A 19,562-nucleotide genomic window follows, 5' to 3' on the forward strand; every position below is an offset into this window, starting at 1 on the left:
TCTTGCAGACAGAACTCAGTAAACACAGATCAGTGGAGGACAAACATCTGGAAGTCCAGCTGACCTCCTTCAAGATCACATCTGACTTTAAATGATCCTGCTGGGTAATGTGGTCGGATGTAGAGTAAACGACACAATAGTTCTTCTTTTGGAAAGAACTGTGTGTTTATGTGTAAATGAAAGAACATTGGAGAGTGACGGGCCAAAAACAGTTTTTCCTTTCTTTCTACATTTCCTCCCCACCATGTGGCATGTTGTAGTCTTTTAGCCCATTGTTTTGGTTTTTGTACCGATTGTACCTATCTATTGTAAAATATACATGCATCTCTGGGTTTGACTGCTAGCTTGCTAACATTAGCATCCATTTTTCATGTAAAACAATGCATGATACATTGAGCTCAAATGAAACAGGTGCACAGGAATAAAGTAAATCAATACTAGTCACTGGGCGTAACTACAGTTCTATGAGTACGTTGGTATTTTGTTTCTTTCAGGGCGCCACTTTCCTTCACAGACCAAACACAGTGTGCTTTACAAATACAAAACACCATTATTAAACTACTCCTTTTGTTTTAAAGTAACAATTAATCAAATACATCATGAAACAAATACAACAAGTACACACAAATATATCCTACAAAGACAAAACAAATAATAATTTATTTCAAAGAGAAAATGAATGCAGAATTTTTTTTAGCATCTACAGTTTCTGTTTTGGTGTCTGGCCTTAAAATTAAGTGGTTTTAAATATGTGGATAAACTGTAGTTTCATTTCCAACTGGTCTGATTTAATGACTTGTCGAACCTGCATTTGAATAGGCGAGTAGTCAGAAACACAGACACACTGTATGCTAACACCAAATACTACGTACTGTATGAGGGTATGTTGCCAACGGTGAGCATCGTTGTGTATTTCTGACTGGAACGGTGTGCGGTTGTTTCAGTGCACTGCCCTTCATGTGTTTCTGCTGGTGCTGTGCAGCTATCCGGCTCTTTGGTGGGACTCCAGCTCCGACTGGGAGACCATCTGGACCTCTGGGTCTGAGTACTGTACATACGAGCGCTCCAGTCGGTCACCGGTGTAGAACCGATCCGTGCAGGTCCACCTGAGGACATCAGATGGTCAAAGAAGTCAAATAGAACCAGGAGAAACTCAGAAATGACAACATGTGAAGACTCACTGAGAGATGCGGTACTTCTGCAGCATTTAACATCTGATATTCAGGACTAGATTATACTGGAAGTTAAATATGATGGATGAGACCTTTATGGATGTTTATCCTGTGATTGGTGTGAAGGCGGAGCAACTCTCTGAGCTGTGTGAGAGCCGCTCATGCATTTTTCTATCACTGAAAGTCGCTGATTTGTCGGTGTCTCTGCTCTGCTGCGTGTCTGTCTTATGAAGGGGCGGAGCCTAACAGAGGGAGGACACAGGGGAACGTTACCATAGTTGAGTTATCGTTAATGAGGGATTATTTTTAGATGGACCTCCAGAAAACTAATAAGAAGGAGTGACTTTAGCTAACAACACCGAGATAACTGATGGACACATTTTATTCACTTTGGATTTGATGAGAGAAGTTGAATGGGAGTCTATGGAGCCGGAGGCTTTTTGGAGCCGACCTCTAGTGGCACTCGCTGGTATTGCAGCTGAAGACACTTCTGGATCAGAACCATTTTACAGACCTGAAGCTACGAACTCTTTTATATCAGTCAGTGGTCAAACATCAGAGTCAGCTGTTACAGATGTACGATCCTTTTTCTGGATGTGTCTGACAAACAGAAACACAGATCATGACAGCCGTCAGAGTCTCACGTTACATCAGCTGCTGTGAATCAGAGCTGAAAGTGTCACACAGATTACGATGTTTGATTTGGATGATTCCTTTTAAATATTTTTGTCGTTTGTGTGTCTTTTATTTCCAGCTGTGATTCCCTCTGAAAACCCGCAGCAGGAGGAGGAGGAGGCGTCCAGCTCCCACAGCAGACAGCAGACAGCCTGAAGCATCCAAGGACTGAAGAAAGACTCGTGTGTTAACCAATAGGACGGCTCCAAACTGGTAAGACGTATATTTTAATGAGACAGAACGGTTTCTGAGTAATAATCAGACTGAGACCAAATGAAGTGAAAGTGAACAAGTCGTTCTCTTCTTCTTCTGAGTTTTTGCCCCTAACTATTACCAGACCTCTGCAGGAGACTGCTTTTTTCTCTCATACCATTCACCTGTGAGCTCCCAGGTGAGACTTGTGGTTCACATGATGTCATCGTTGAGGAGCAAGAAGTAAGTCTGAAGTGGATGATGTTGAAGGTTATTTTTTAATTATTCCAAACACATAACATTGTTAGAAATGTTACTTACTTCTTTGTTTTTATTAACTGTGTGGAATCAAACCACATGAAATGAATTGAAAATGTGATGAATCTGCGTCACTGAAACACTGAAACACAGATACCCTGGAAACACTTCAGATGGTCTAAAACAATGAGCTGGAGGTGTTTGAGTGGCATTTATGTTTGTAAGGAGCAGAACGTCACTGTTTGGGAGCGATGACGGAGCAACACATGAAAATCACACGTAACTCAGTGCTGACGGAGACGACGGGATGTACTGGGAGTTGTTGCTCCTCCTCCTCCTCCTCCTCTTCTTCCTCCTCCTCCTCCGTCTGCATCAGTCTCTGAACTTTTGGATCATTTGTGTTACGTCAGACATTTGTTGTGCAGCAGAGTGTTTTATTGACAGTAGAACAGCATGTTGGTCATTTGTGCTCAAGCAGGTCATTATAAATAGAAAAGTAGAGCATCACAGGGTCAGACTGCAGTGTGATGAGTCCCGGAGGGGATGTGGAGAACGTTGCTGCCGCTGCTCAACATGCTGCTAAATGAGAAACGGAGGCTGGAGAGGTTTTCTGTTGTGTTTTGGGGGCGTGTCTGTTTGATTGACAGGCCTGCGGTGCAGTCAGGTTACAGCTATCGGTGGGCGGGACGTAGTATCGTCAGGTTTCCGATCAGATCGATCAGATCCACCGCTGGCTCCTCCCCCAGCTCGTCCAAATATGGTCACTTCCTGCTCCGAACTAGCAAGATGGTGACGGACAGAATCTGAACTGGAGGATTCATAACGTTCACAAACCAACGATGACATCACTGATGGTTGATGACATCACTGATGGATGATGACATCACTGATGGTTGATGGTGTGTTTTACCTGGAGGGTCAATTTATTCTCTACATAATGAAATACATTGCGGTATTAAAACCTGAATACTGCGACTGAAGATACTTTCAGGGCTCCTCTCAGATAAACAACAACAACACATTACAATTCAGAAAAAACAACAACGACCAAGTGTTCTCTGGAAATGAATCGTCCTGCAGGCATCTCAGACTCTCTCATGACTATCATGTGCAGAGAGAGAGAGAGAGAGAGAGAGAGAGAGAGAGAGAGAGTGTGTGTGTCAGCTGATTTTTAGCTTTGATTTTTGAAACCCAGTAAAAGTGGAGACACAGCAGTGTTTCCTGCCAGCGTAATGCAGTATACGAAGCTGCCTCTGCCTCCTGCTGGGATCTGCAGGAAGGGATACATGCTCCTAATCCCGGGGAAATCAGTTCCTCAGTGTGTGCGTGTGTTTTGTGTGTTTGTTGTAAACTGGAAACAGATGGACCTCGTGAGTACTGAAATCACATAATACTTTACAGACTCCCCAAAAAGTGTATTTGTCCTCCTCAGACTGCAGACAGATATTTCCATGCCTCAGTCATCAGAACCAGAAATGCTCATCCATGACACTGACTGCTCCTTTCACTCCTGATATGTGTTGCAGATCAGAAAAAAACACCACATGGATGTTAACAAGGTCAAAAACAGGACTTTCACTGGAGCGACTTGTTAAATCCAGGATCAGTTCTGCTCAGCATGAACCAATAGAAACACTCCAGTGCGACTCTCTCCAGGTCTTGACGTCCCAAAGAGTCATTTACCACCATAACATCTCTGCTGGGATCCTGAAGACAGGAGATCTGTAAAGCAGTTAGCAAGCAGCCATCCCGAGTGGTTAATTACTGTCAGACTATAAAACAACTGTTTAAAATGATGCATGATGATGAAAATATTTACAAATCTGGAGGAATGTCAGCCGCCGTGACGGACGCTGATTCTCTAAAAAGGAGTTGGAGACTGTTAGCATGTTAGCATGACAAATTAGCATAACCAACCATCAGTGACATCATCATCCATCAGTGACGTCATCAACCATCAGTGATGTCATCGTTGGTTTGTGAACGTTATGAATCCTCCAGTTCAGATTCTGTCCGTCACCATCTTGCTAGTTCGGAGCGGTTTGGAGCAGGAAGTGACCATATTTGGACGAGCTGGGGGAGGAGCCAGCGGTGGATCTGACCGATCTGATCGGAAACCTGACGATACTACGTCCCGCCCACCGATAGCTGTAACCTGACTGCACCACAGGCCTGTCAATCAAACAGACACGCCCCCAAAAACAGGTCTTCTTGAATCTTCTTTTCTAATGAATGAGGGATTATTTTCAGATGGACCTCCAGAAAACTAAGAAGAAGGAGTGACTTTAGCTAACAACACCGAGATAACTGATGGACACATTTTATTCACTTTGGATTTGATGAGAGAAGTTGAATGGGAGTCTATGGAACCGGAGGCTTTTTGGAGCCGACCTCTAGTGGCACTCGCTGGTATTGCAGCTGAAGGCCTCATGTTTCAGACCTGGAAGCTACAAACTCTTTTATATTTAGTCTGTGATCGGGACGTCTGCTGTGATATTAATAATAATTAATAAATACAAATAACATGGATGTCATGGAACCAAGAATTCTGACGTGATGAGAATAAACCCTTTTTTTTCAGTAACTTTTCTCTGGTGTCACTCTCCACTTTGCAGACAAAATATTTTAACTGTGAACAAGCAGATTTCAGTGAAATGTACAGAGTACATGCAAACTACCAGAGGCCAGCCCTCTAGCGCCACCCGCAGGAAAGACAAGCAGAATCCTCAGTATGGCTAACTCGTAATGTTTTTATCAGTGTAGCTTTCAGAGTTTTTGCCCCACAGCAGAGTATTTATTGAGATCAGCTTTTAGCATTCTCTCTGTAAAACATCTGTAACAGCTTTTAAAAGTCTGTCACACAGCAAAGAGGAACCAGAGACAGAAAGAAGTGAAACAGTTTACGTAGTGTGCTGATTTCTGCCACTGAGCAGAGAGACAGAGAGAATCAGATCTAGTGAGGCCACGAGCATCTCGGCTATGTGGAAAATCTGGATTACAATCTGCTGAGTCATGCAAACCTGTTTAATATCATGCTGCTTTATTTTCAGAGATTTAGTGCTCTCATATGCTGAGTTATCCTCCAGCTGCTGTATTTCTACAGCGCTCACTTCTACTCTGCACATTATGTTTATGATGAACTGCTCACATCTCAGTTCAGTTATTTTATATTTTATGATTAAAAATGTCTGTTGTCTCCCTATTTTTGTCCTTTAAAGGTTTATTTAAACTCTGCATATTTCCCATTAATGTGTCTATTGTGTCCACAGACTGGATATAAAAGTGTTTGTAGCTTCAGGTCTGTAAAATGGTTCTGATCCAGAAGTGTCTTCAGCTGCAATACCAGCGAGTGCCACTAGAGGTCGGCTCCAAAAAGCCTCCGGCTCCATAGACTCCCATTCAACTTCTGTCATCAAATCCAAAGTGAATAAAATGTGTCCATCAGTTCTCTCGGTGTTGTTAGCTAAAGTCACTCCGTCTTATTAGTTTTCTGGAGGTCCATCTGAAAATAATCCCTCATTCATTAGAAAAGAAGATTCAAGAAGACCTGTTTTTGGGGGCGTGTCTGTTTGATTGACAGGCCCATCCATCCGTCGGTACAGATTGCCCCCAGTGACCACAGTGTTGGAGGTTTATATACAGTCAGTGGTGTTGCTCGGCGACCACAGAGGTCAGTGATTGGATCCCAGAGTGAGTGAGGGACGTTTATCGAACTCGGTGATATTAATTAATTTTGTTCATGTTTCTGTTTCTGTTAGCAGAAATGATTGTTTATCATTAAATATCAGGTTTTTTATGCTAGAATGTGTGTGTATGTGTGTGTGTGTGTGTGTATGTGTGTATGTGTGTGTGTGCGTGTGTTTGTGTGTGTGCGTGTGTGCGTGTGTTGTGTGTGTGTGTGTGTGTGTGTGTGTGTGTGTGTGTGTGTGTGTGTGTGTGTGTGTGTGTGTGTGTGTGTGTGTGTGTGTGCGTGTGTTTGTGCGTGTGTTTGTGTGTGTGTGTGTTGTTTGTGTGTGTGCGTGTGTTTGTGTGTTTGTGTGTGTGTGTGTGTGTGTGTTTGTGTGTTTGTTTGTGTGTGTGTTTGTGTGTGTGTGTGTGTGTGTGTGTGTATACTAGCTGTACCTGCCATTGTTGCCAGGTGTATGATGTCACAGCCTATCTCTCACCCCATTGGCTGTCTCTTTCAGATTGTAAGGTGAGCTGAAGGCAGAGCTGCAGATCGGGTGGAGAGGCAGCGGGCCTTTCTCTTCCCATCATCCTCTGCTTCTCCTTCGGCCCCGTGGAGGCACTCATCCACACCACTGCCCCGTATCACCCTCGTCCCTCGTCCCTCGTCCCTCTCCTCTCCGTCGGTCTGTCCGTCTCCATGAATCTGCTCATCCAGTAGAGATCAGTGTGAAGTCAGCTGCTTCAGTCCTACAGAGAGAGCTCGTCCACTCGGGTCATGCAGAAGTACATGTGACCTCAGTGCTTCATCAGCCCCCTCCCCCCCCTCCTCCTCTCCCCCTGCCCAGAGTCTTCCTCAATCCCACAGGCGATGAAGAGGGCCCGGGGCTTCATCATCTTCTCTTTCTAGACCTTCTCCTCTCCACCTTGTGTCTTCATGCTTTGGGGGTCCTCCGGTGCCCCCACCCTCTCTCGACCCCGCCGCACCCGCTGCCACCACGGCCGGCCACCCCAGTCGCCTCGTCGCCATGCCGACAGAGACGCTGGCTCCAGCCCTGCCAGATAGCAAGGCCGCCGGCCCCGCCACGCCCTTCAGCTCCGCCGTCCCCCTCCGCATCCTCAACAAGGGCCCCGACTACTTCAGGAGACAGGTACTGTGGGTTCTACTGTGGGTTCTACTGTGGGTGTATGTGTTCTACTGTGGGTTCTACTGTGGGTTCTACTGTGTGTGTGTGTGTGTGTGTGTGTGTGTGTGTGTGTGTGTGTGTGTGTGTGTGTGTGTGTGTGTGTGTGTTCTGCTGTGTGTGTATCAGTGTTTTAGTGTTCATCCTGCTGCACACTTACATCTTGTATTAAGCAGGAAACTTTGAGTCACACTGTTTTGAATATTAAGGTATTTTTCTCTGAGTGAATGCATTATTATAAAATATAGTTTCAACCTCCCAGTCCTTCCAGGGAATCGATATCTTTGCAACTTTTTGAATTTCCCACAATTTTTTCCTCAAAAAACGTCATCATCAGAATCTAACTATTAACATCATAAATTAAATTAAATGAAACTCTCTTCATCAATAACAATAACAAGAAGAGAAACAGGAAGTGATGGGGTTTGTGGGAAATGTGTTCTTCACATTAAAATGATGATTAAATGTTTGTGATCAAAGGAAGTGATTCCATATTACTGGATGTTAAATGAGTTTTCTCCACACGTCCAGTTGTCAGAGACGTCTCTTTGTTTGTTTCATCCAGCAGGTCTATGTGTTGAATGAACATGAATTAAACAGCATCTAAAGCTCTTATTTTGACAGCTGATGTCGTCCTTGTTTCTATATTCCAGTCACAGACGCTCTGTTCTGGAGACATACGCAGCTTTTAGGACCTTTTAGGACCTTTTAGGAACTTTCAGGACCTTTAGGAGCTTTTAAGAGCTTTTATCTCCACGGTTTTCTAAGTTCAATAAATACATAAAAAAGATTGGAACTGAAATATTTCTGTGATGTGCAGCAGGATTATTATCACAGGAAGTGATTACAGATTTATTACTTTATCAGGTAGTGATTAAAAAGTAATTCTAATTATTCCCATAATTTTATTGCAAAAAACATTTAAAACTACTTTTTAATCTCCAAATTACATCACAATTTTTGAGAAATCCCACCACAAAATCAAACATCTGTAATCATAACAATCACAAAAAAGACTGTGAAATCCTGGAGGGACTGAAAAAGACCCGACGCAGCAGAACAAGAGCGTGACACCTCCCTCCCTCTCGCTCCGACCTCGGCTCTGTAGGCATTAATGTCTGTCAGTATAGAAAACGGGTGTGTTGCATTAATTAACATCTCTCATGTTCCATCTGTCTCAGGTGGAACCCAATCCGAAGCGCCTCAGTGCTGTTGAGAGACTCGAAGCTGACAAGGCCAAGTATGTCAAGAGCCAGGAAGTCATCAACGCCAAGCAGGAGCCAATCAAACCACCCGTGCTAGCGAAACCTCCCGTTGGCCACACCCTCCTGTCCAAAAGAGGCTCGGGCATCGGTGGAGGAGGAAATGGGGGCGGGATTCCTTTCAAAGCGTCCAATAACAACGCCAAGTCAGACACTTGTGCGACGAGCAGCGGCAGCAGCAAGCGGGAGAATTTAAACCTGGAGATCCTCAAAAACCTGCTGAACTCATCGTCCTCCCCAGGAGCGGGATCCGAAGGACTCGGAGGCGGAGCTAAAAGCGCTGTCTTGATGAGGTCATCGGGCGGAATGGCCAGGAGTTGGACACCATCAGGGTAAACTCACACCTTTCGTAAACGACTAGGCGGTGATGTTGTGACGCTACAGACGCTGACCTGCAGGAAGGAGCCATCACATGTTGGTATATTAGATGTTAAAGCTCCAGGAGGTCAGTTCAGCCTCACTGAGCTCAGCGAGCAGTTCAAGAAAATATGTCTCTGAACCACCGTCTGGTTCGGGGGTGAAGGTGGATATAGATATTAAAATCTCTGACCGTAGATGTTACCTGGGAATTAATCACAGACTGTTTATAAAAGTGTTCGTAGCTTCAGGTCTGTAAAATGGTTCTGATCCAGAAGTGTCTTCAGCTGCAATACCAGCGAGTGCCACTAGAGGTCGGCTCCAAAAAGCCTCCGGCTCCATAGACTCCCATTCAACTTCTCTCATCAAATCCAAAGTGAATAAAATGTGTCCATCAGTTCTCTCGGTGTTGTTAGCTAAAGTCACTCCTTCTTATTAGTTTTCTGGAGGTCCATCTGAAAATAATCCCTCATTCATTAGAAAAGAAGATTCAAGAAGACCTGTTTTTGGGGGCGTGTCTGTTTGATTGACAGGCCTGTGGTGCAGTCAGGTTACAGCTATCGGTGGGCGGGACGTAGTATCGTCAGGTTTCCGATCAGATCTGTCAGATCCACCTCTGGCTCCTCCCCCAACTCGTCCAAATATGGTCACTTCCTGCTCCAAACCGCTTCGAACTAGCAAAGATGGTGACGGACAGAATCTGAACTGGAGGATTCATAATGTTCACAAACCAACGATGACATCACTGATGGTTGATGACATCACTGATGGTTGATGACATCACTGATGTTTGATGGTTGGAATTAACACAACTAGAAAATGTTGTAGGGAGGCTGGATCACCGGGCTAACTAGCGGTGAAGTGCTTTTTGCTGTTCCGGTACGCTGACGCTGATCAGGTTGATGTCGTGAATCAATTAATACATCTCAAATGTAATTATAGCAAATTTGACCTTTCAATTACTTTTTAATGGCTCTCTTAAATAATACGCTTTTGATCTTTAAACACAAAATAAATTTTAACCGGACCAACCAAACTTCTGAGATGTTTTCTCTTCACTCGTCGGAGCGTCGTTGCGGTGAATCAGAGCTGTTAGATCAGGATCAGTGTTTGAACAGTAACCATGCCAACATGTCTAGTTTCTCTTCACGTCTGAATGTTTAGTTCAGTATTGAGTTTTTCATGGATTTATCTTTGTGTTTCTAGGATGCCGTTAACCTACCGATCCACGATGACTCTCAACGAGCATCCCGCCGACTCGGCTCCCAGCCCCAGCACCTCGCACTCCCTCCGATCCTTCTCCCACTCCCTGAAGGTCCCCCCGATGCACGGCGGGGGGCGCCGGAGTCCACAACCGGGAGGAAACCTGAACCTCAGCAGACGTATCCCGGATGAGAGAGGTGAAGGAGTTCTGGACCGGTTCCGCTCCCCTCTGCCGCCTCTGCTCACCTCCCACTCGTCCTCCGACCTCCTGCGGCTGTGTAACGGCAAACCTCTCCGCACAGCGCGGTCCAGTAGCTCCTCGGCTCCGCCCCTCCCTCCTAAACCTAACCCCGCCTCCCTCCCTCCTCCAGCGCTCTCCTTGTCGCTGCCCCCGCCTCGTCCGGCTCCGTCCCCCCTGACCTGCGTCAACACCACGCCGCTGTCGTTACCGTGTGACCTCGGAGACCCTTCCAACACGTCGGCTGACTCCAACCTGGAGCTGGGTTCCTCCGTGGCCCGGCGCTCCTCGCTGCACAGGTCCAAATCCGACCTGTCGGACCGGTACGCCCGGGCCGGAGCCGACGTCGAACGCTTTTTTAACTACTGCGGCCTCGACCCCGAAGAGCTGGAGGCCGTCGGCCCGGAGAACTTTGCTCGTGCCAACTCGGACATCGTCAGCCTGAACTTCCGCTCGGCGTCTATGATCTCCTCCGACTGCGACCGGTCGCGGCGGTCCTCCAACGACGGGCTGTCGGACGGGGACGAGGGCGAGGACGAGGAGGAGGAGGCCGGGGAACGCGTGCCGTACGGCATCTCGGCCGTGGAGCGCAACGCCAGAGTCATCAAGTGGCTGTACAGCATCAAACAGGCGAGAGAGACGCAGAAAGTTTCTCACGTGTAGGACGAGCCCTGCAGGGGGAGGTCCTCTGGACTACACACTGCTCAGAGGTCAGAGGTCAGCGGTCGACCTCCATCTCTCACAGGGTCAGAGACGAAATATGTAGATGACTGAAGGGAAGAGAAGTTCTGACAGGTAAGAAAGCAAAGATGAGTCTGGAGATGAATGAGGAAGAGCACCCTCGTCCTCCAGACCGATTATCTGTCTGTGGACTTTATTAACAGACCGATTATCTGTCTGTGGACTTTATTAACAGACAGTTCACTGAAGCAACAGGAACGAGTGAAATGCACTCAGACTGTTGAAGGACCCGACGGCTGAAGGCCTTTCTCACAGAGGACATTTTAACCGCCACATTAGTGAGACTGCGTTACAGGAAGTGCAGCCTGCTGCCAGACCTCTGAGCTGATCAGTGATTAACATGTCCAGGACAGAAGGTCAGCTGGTTCCTCATCAGGAATACGATGCTATCATCCTGCATGCTAACTCGCAAGTGACATCTGTAAAACACAAACAGCAGCAGGTTGTTGTATCGACAGTAATATTCTCTTCCCCTGACTTTGTTTAATGACCTCTGAGGAGCTGAGAAGACACCAGCTTCTTCAAAAGTCTGACAGATTTACAATTCATAGGAAAAAAAGTTTAATTTTGGTTTTATGGGAAAAAATATCAGCACCGATTGTTTAATCAGTCATTCTAGATGCATTAAATAAGTTCTTACAGAAAGAAAAGAGGAAAAAAGCATGCAGGGTTGGACGGTGTCCACGTCTCATGAGTCAGCGTTTCTGCAATCAGTCTGATGAGTGACAGATGTCAAACATTAAATTCATTCAATCAATATCACACAATCAGAAGTTGAGTATTTGTCTGAAGGCAGCAGATGTAGTGACTTCACTCCTTGTGGTATCGTTACTGCAAGAAACTCAGAAAACAGTTTCACTCTTCAGTTTTTACGTCGACGGTGTTAAATCCCAACGTTTCCTTCACATTACTTCCTGCTGCCGTGATTTTCTGCTCAGAACAGCTCGTTAGTCCGACAGCGACAGATCACAGCACGGGAACGTACTGCAACCAGTGTACCAAGCCTGATGCTGTTTCCTATGACTGACAATCCACGTAAAAACACCCCAAAATAAAACGGACCTTTCCAGAGACGACTCTTCTTATGGACTTCAGCAGTGTTCGTACTTCTGATAAATACTGTCACAGCTCCTCCTCGGCTTCAAGTGTCCCCTGTGAGAACGGCCAGCGTCAACGTCTCCGTTTAAACCAACTGGAGAAAAAAGCTCCCGACATCTTTGCAAAACAGACACCGAACTCTATCTGTCAAAGAGCAGAAAGCTCGCTGCGACCGTAACGACGTCACATCTGCTGCACGATGAAGGAAATATTGATGAGTTATTAAAGATGGTGAGCTGGATTTCACCAAACCTCAGCTCCATGTTCTAATTACTGAACGAAGACACAGGAACCGGAGGACAACGACGATACAAACATTATATACAATATAATCTCTCAAGCATACTTATCCACACAGCATTAAGGTGACACGTCATATCATCACTCTGATACCATTATTATTATTATTATTATTATCAACATCATGCCAACAAAACTGGAGAGCTTTAGTGTCCTGGGATGAGATCCTGATATTTATTAAAATATTATAATAAGGTGAAATGGATCTTTGCTGCTGTTCAAACTGAGACACGTAGACGAATTGTCTCCCAGAATATTGATGTTTGTTATTATTCAGTTTTATGGTATTAAAACAGCTGGATGTCATTGGATGACAAATAACAGATTTAATTTCCCTAGACAGTTAATTATCATTAGTTCCCAAGGTGGCAAAAAATCCACAACATGAGGATATAAATATTATTCATGAAATGAAACAGGTTGAAATTTGATATTCAAATGTATGTGTCGTTAACAGCAGCCAATCAGGAAACAGTCATTTAGCACCAGTGCCAAACAAGAAACGTTCTTATTAATTGGTGTTTTATGTTTATTTTTACTCCTCCTGGTTCATTTTTAATGAGAACATGAAACGGACCACAACAAAGATGACAGCATCTTTTTTGTATGTATTTCCAACCAAATAATCCAAACTTCAGTTGTTAAAGTGACCTGAACAGTTAAACTGTCCCTTCTTCACTCGTTCCTCCGTGAAACATCGTCTATATATCCATACATCTGCAGGACAGTTCATACGTTAAAGAGTCAGGGCACCAAAACTCTCCTTTCAAAACTGTGTCAGTAAAAGTGTGTCAGTGTGTCCACCAGCCGGCTCTAACGAAGCAATACGAGTGCACAGTCCCACGTAGAGGTGGAGGGCTGATTGTAATCCTGTTGTATGTCAGTGTTTCCTCCAAATGCCACTTAAGATGTCGGCGTTCATGGCTGCTCATCCTACACACACACAGCAGAAGGACGTCCCGTCTCATTGCATCACGAAGAACATCCCGTCTCCTTAAAACCATCCGCAGGACGACACCTGCAGCTTCCCCTCGTCTGCTTCCTCAGAATGACGGAGGACGGATTACAGAGTTCCCCTCCACCCTCTCAAGGCCTGAAGCCATATCAGGGTGAGTGCAGCGCCTCAGGCAGCGGCTCCCGGCTGTCGGTGTGTCTTAAATCTGCTGCAGGTGTGTCGGTGAGTCCAACCCGGCTCGCTTCACTTCACCTTCCTGAACACGATGCTGCATCAGACAAAACATACACTGAATACATACACTGAAAGGAAACGCAACCAAGAAACAGTGAAGTCCCTTTAGATTCTGGTCATTCAAACTACGTCAGGACAGTTTGAGTTACTTCAAACAAAGTCCTCATTAGATCAAAAAGAAAAACAGTTCAAGGCACTCTTCTGGCAAAAAGTCTTCATTGAAATGGTTATTTAGTGTAGAAATATTTAAAATGAGGTGCATTTTAAAACATGTTAAAATAAAACTGGGTCACAACCAATCAGAACCATCAGTGATGTCATCATCCATCAGTGATGTCATCGTTGGTTTGTGAACGTTATGAATCCTCCAGTTCAGATTCTGTCCGTCACCATCTTGCTAGTTCGGAGCGGTTTGGAGCAGGAAGTGACCATATTTGGACGAGCTGGGGGAGGAGCCAGCGGTGGATCTGACCGATCTGATTGGAAACCTGACGATACTACGTCCCGCCCACCGATAGCTGTAACCTGACTGCACCACAGGCCTGTCAATCAAACAGACATGCCCCCAAAAACAGGTCTTCTTGAATCTTCTTTTCTAATGAATGAGGGATTATTTTCAGATGGACCTCCAGAAAACTAAGAAGAAGGAGTGACTTTAGCTAACAACACCGAGATAACTGATGGACACATTTTATTCACTTTGGATTTGATGAGAGAAGTTGAATGGGAGTCTATGGAGCCGGAGGCTTTTTGGAGCCGACCTCTAGTGGCACTCGCTGGTATTGCAGCTGAAGACACTTCTGGATCAGAACCATTTTACAGACCAGCTACAAACACTTTTATATTCCGTCTGTGGACACAACCCACGTGAAGCGACAGCCTTCTTCAGGATGAGGGTTACATGTACTAGCACCTTATTTCTAGTATTTCCACATGAAATAGCCATTTGAATAAAGGAGTTTTACGTTTTTGCCTCTCGTGTTTCCCTTCCAAAGAGCACACAGATTTGAACTTCTGAGCACTCTGACCTTTTCCTAGTTCAAAGTCTTCATCAGATCAGCGTCCTTCCAACCGGAACGTTTCTTCACCCTCTGACACAGACAAGCAGTGATTGGTCCGGTGTTTGGAGGTCTGAAAGCAGCCGTGATCCACAGCATAACAAATCCTCTGCAGGTTTATTTAACACTGACAACATACATGTGGGCATATAAATACTGTCTTGGAAAACAAACTGTCAACATATTCTAACAGAATCCTCCTGAAGTCTTTAACGTCTTCAAACAGAGTCAGTATAGCGGATGAAATCCCAGATGGTTCCAAACTGCTACCACGGCAGAGTGTGAAATAGACACGCCCATGCACTCCAGCAAAACGTGAGATCGCCACACTTTGGGCTGTCTAGGCGTGACATTTTCACGTTTTGTAAGCGTCTTTTAACCTGAACCGTGTGTTTTTCCTAAAAGTAAATCTTCCTGTAAATCACATGGCTGTATGCCATCCACCACTGGAAAATGTGAAACTGTCACGCCTAGACAGGCCGAAGTGTGGTTGTTTCACGTTTTGCTGCAGTGCACGGGCGTGTCTATTTCACGTTTTGCCATGATACCCGGTTGCTGTTGCGGTCCCTTGGTCACATGATCCTCCATTACGTGACATTTACGGGTGTGTAAGTTTCAAGTTTACAAAACGTGGAAGTTTCACGCCGAGACAGCCCGAAGCGTGGCTTGCTTACGTTTTGCCGTGACACTGGGTTGACACGTGATAACAGACCAACACTCATGAATAAACTGGCGGTGGCAAAACGGCATTGTGGGAGTTTTAGATATTTTCAGCTTGTGATGTGTCTCTTCTTCCTGAATCCAACCCCAGTGGACGTGAAGTGAAGCCTGCTGGGAGATCGGCCTCCTCCTGTCCCTGCTCTGAGCTCAGGGCTGTGCTGGCATGTCCCCCCCCCCCCCCCACCCGATGTCTTCCCAGCAGCCCCTGCTGCTCCTCTCTGTCAGCATTCAGATGGTATTGTGCTGTTTTGGCTGCATCATCATGCTTCACCTCGGTCTATCTACATGGTGTATGTTTCTTCTTTTTAAAGTTTGGATTGACAGATAGAGTTCTTCTGTGGTACTTGCTTTGTTTTATTTTCCCTTCTGTGTGTAAATGCTGTAAGAAAAATGTATATATTTGATTATTTTTTTTTCTTTAGAAAAAAGAGAAGTGTGTTGGATTTGAATTTTTCTCTGTCTGAAGGTTTCTGTGTTACAAAAGATTCAGAACAACAAGCTGCTGTTTAGCTGTTTGCCCCGAGGACAGCAGCGTCTGATGGACGTGGGCACGACTGTCTGAGACTTAAGTGTTTTTAACGTGGAAACGTTTTTAAGTGCTTTTCAACGTGGAAACTGTTGCATTTTGCTTGATTGAAAAAAAAAAAAAAAAAACAAACAAAAAAACAACACATCATGTTCATGTTTAGTTTCTTTTGCATTATTTCAATAAATGGCTTCTTTTGCCATCTCTTGCCACTGATGTTTGTTGAGTTCATCTCTGAGACGATCACGATGCACTTCACATTATTTATAAAGAGTTTCCTGAGTGAAACTGAATCCTGAACGTTTCTGACCAACCATCATCCATCAGTGATGTCATCGTTGGTTTGTGAACGTTATGAATCCTCCAGTTCAGATTCTGTCCGTCACCATCTTTGCTAGTTCGGAGCGGTTTGGAGCAGGAAGTGACCATATTTGGACGAGCTGGGGGAGGAGCCAGCGGTGGATCTGACCGATCTGATCGGAAACCTGACGATACTACGTCCCGCCCACCGATAGCTGTAACCTGACTGCACCACAGGCCTGTCAATCAACCAGACACGCCCCCAAAAACAGGTCTTCTTGAATCTTCTTTTCTAATGAATGAGGGATTATTTTCAGATGGACCTCCAGAAAACTAATAAGAAGGAGTGACTTTAGCTAACAACACCGAGATAACTGATGGACACATTTTATTCACTTTGGATTTGATGAGAGAAGTTGAATGGGAGTCTATGGAGCCGGAGGCTTTTTGGAGCCGACCTCTAGTGGTACTCGCTGGTATTGCAGCTGAAGACACTTCTGGATCTGAAGCTACGAACACTTTTATATTCAGTCTGAGGTTCTGACATTGATAACTCACTGTATGATATACAGCTTTTTGATTTTTTTTTTTTTAAATGAAGTGAGGCGCTACAGTGAACATACATTAAAATTAGTCTTTATTCAAATTTCTTGAAATTTCATGGACTGAAAAAAAGTAAAAAAGCAGTTGTGGCATGTGCAAAAGTTTCTCCTTAAAGTCTCGGAACCTTATTTACTCAGTAGACCTTCATTGAGCTGATTATGAGTCCGGAGATGATAAATTCTCCGACTCAGTAACTCAGCAACTGAGAGCTCCTCGAACAACTGACTGAAGTTCGTAGTGAGCAGAAGCTTAGAAAGAAAAAGGCTATAAAAAGATATCAAAGCACTTCCTGCCTCCAGTTTCTCCTGTTTGAAATGAGGTAAACTGTGCAAGTCTCATGACAATATGTGGAGATGCAAGAAAACTGAGCAGAAAGACTAAACTAAATCCTCCTCTAACTCCAGGAGTGATGGGGCACCCTTTCACCGTTCAGGGTCAACATACAGCGGTGCAGCAAAGTTTAGGAACCCTTGAGAACTTTTTTTTATATTTCTGCATAAATATGACCTGAAATATCATCAGATTTTCACACAAATGAAATAACAATGGGACTTGATCACTGATTTATTGAGGAAAATGATCCAGTATTACATGTAACATTAAGCCGTGATATATCTTTGCTTTGGATTTATTTCTTTTCACTTAAAAATAAATCATCCAAAAATATTCATATGTGCATTAAAATGTTCTTCAAATGCAGTCGTACCTTCACAGCAGAGTTGCAGATCGCCGCCGAGGAGTCACCTGATCATTGCACAGCAAGTGGAAGAACTGACACCTACCTGGAAGCCACACCCACTCTGAGCTTAGGAGGCCTCATCCAGTCACCTGCTGCTGGACCAGACCTCCTGTGGATCAGCAGACGGAGGTTCAGGCTCACAGATCGCTTTACAGGTTTTTAAGTCTATAATAGCAGTGAGTTACAGAGATAGGAGTTTCTCTTGCTGTGGTCTGTCCTCTTCTACACACCGGCCATGAAGACATCCTTCTGACGCTCTCCCAGACAGAACCAGAAAATAAAGTGAGGCTCCATTTCAAAGGGACATTTTCCAAAAGAGTTATTTTTTGTATGAAATGTCCTCTTTGTGTTTTCCTGCAGTGTCTTTAATGAGCTGCAGTGTGAGAGCAGATACTCTGTACTGAAGATGGTTCCTCCTTCTTTTTAACCACCTCGGATGGTTTTTATTACTGATCATTATCAGTCCAATCATCTCTCCGTTCCTCCTCTGCTGCCGTCCAGTTAGTATTAATGCAGTAATGATTGTACTTAAAAGACTTCGTGAAACTGAACTTGGTGAACCTGCGGGAACACCTGTCACCTCATTATGACGACATCCAGGAAGTCTCAGTGCTGTCATGGCTCTGATGTGGGGTTTGCTGCCATCTATTGGTTGTAAACACAAACAACAAGACCAAAGAAGAACACCAGCTCTTTGAATGAGATTCATCTCAGATGAAACGGGTTTCTGTAGTTTGGTAACTCTCAGAAGTAACACGACATGTTTCACCTCATTCAAGTTTGACCAAGAAGCAGGCTGCATTAGATATTGTTGATAATTGTTTAATCAAATTCTATGAAGTGTGTTTTTTGACCCTGCAGTCTGAAACTGATTGGTGAGACATTTATTCCATCTTTTAAAGGAAGAACAACACGGAGCTCCTGCTGCACCTCTGAGCCTGTTTCTGGTTTTCATCTTTCTTTCATTAAAACATCCAACAGCACTAAAGTCTGGCATGTTACATATTTGGGCCATAGGCCGTGTAAACAATTGTATTTATTATTCATTATTTATGTAATTAGGGCTGAAGTCCCGTTGGCGGCGCTAGAGACGCAGATCACGAGCCGGAAATGGACAGTGATCACGTGATCCGGAAGAGAAACGATGGCTCCGCCTCCTGCTCTTCCGTCAACACTTCGATCGATGTCTGCAGCAGTAAGTAGCAGAAGTTCCCCACATCAACGTGTTCTGTGTTCTCTGTTCTGTGTTCTCTGTTCTGTGTTCTGTGTTCTCTGTGGATCTAACGGTGTTCGTTTGGGTCGGAACATCGCGGCTGTGGAACCGGAAGTGAAGCCGGTGTAGAAGTGGGTCAGCCTCAGACAGGATTAGTTTAACGTTGGTATTTCTATGAACATGAAAAGGTTAAATGTAAGGTGTGTTGGTCCAGTACGGTCCAGCTGGAACACCAAACATTCACCTGGAGGATCGGTTCGGTTCGTCTTCTGTGATCATGATCACTGTTCGGTGTCCAACAAGGGCCGGAAGGTTTCTCCTGAATCTGCCACCACAGATTAAACTATTACTAATTATTATATTCATATATAACTCATCTTTTCTGGGAGTTTTACCGTCAGTCAGACCTTCATCTTCTTTCAAATAGCAAAGCAGGTACTCACCTTAAAGTCAATGCTGAACTGATCTGTGTTGTTTTTATGGTGACATGTTATCATCCTCATCTCCTATGAACATAATCCAAGAATAATTATAATCCAAGAATAACTATGATCCAAGAATAATTATAATCCAAGAATAACTATAATCCAAGAATAACTATGATCCAAGAATAATTATGATCCAAGAATAATTATAATCCAAGAATAACTATGATCCAAGAATAATTATAATCCAAGAATAACTATAATCCAAGAATAATTATAATCCAAGAATAACTATGATCCAAGAATAATTATAATCCAAGAATAACTATAATCCAAGAATAATTATAATCCAAGAATAACTATGATCCAAGAATAATTATAATCCAAGAATCTATAATCCAAGAATAACTATGATCCAAGAATAACTATGATCCAAGAATAAT

General features: G+C 44.3%; 2 protein-coding genes across 2 annotated transcripts in view; both read left to right on the plus strand.

Moving 5' to 3' along the window:
* Positions 1–1,404: 1,404 nt before the first annotated feature.
* On the plus strand, positions 1,405–16,051 carry fam110b (family with sequence similarity 110 member B). The gene is made up of 4 exons (XM_069724660.1): positions 1,405–2,060; positions 6,485–7,114; positions 8,329–8,741; positions 9,973–16,051. Exons 2-4 carry the CDS (start codon positions 6,992–6,994, stop codon positions 10,868–10,870), a joined length of 1,434 nt encoding a protein of 477 aa, XP_069580761.1. The 5' UTR covers positions 1,405–2,060; positions 6,485–6,991; the 3' UTR covers positions 10,871–16,051.
* Positions 16,052–18,650: 2,599 nt separating this feature from the next.
* atg10 (ATG10 autophagy related 10 homolog (S. cerevisiae)) overlaps positions 18,651–19,562 on the plus strand; it is a 9,169-nt gene continuing 8,257 nt past the window's right edge. The window contains exon 1 of the mRNA XM_069724663.1: positions 18,651–18,676. The gene's annotated coding sequence lies outside the window, so the exon portion shown is untranslated. The remainder of the gene's footprint in view (positions 18,677–19,562) is intronic.

Source organism: Brachyistius frenatus, unplaced genomic scaffold (genome assembly GCF_029030835.1).
Source record: "Brachyistius frenatus isolate BFR_SWC_R1_liver_20210118 unplaced genomic scaffold, ASM2903083v1 Contig_389, whole genome shotgun sequence".
In the NCBI taxonomy this organism is placed as follows: domain Eukaryota; kingdom Metazoa; phylum Chordata; class Actinopteri; family Embiotocidae; genus Brachyistius; species Brachyistius frenatus.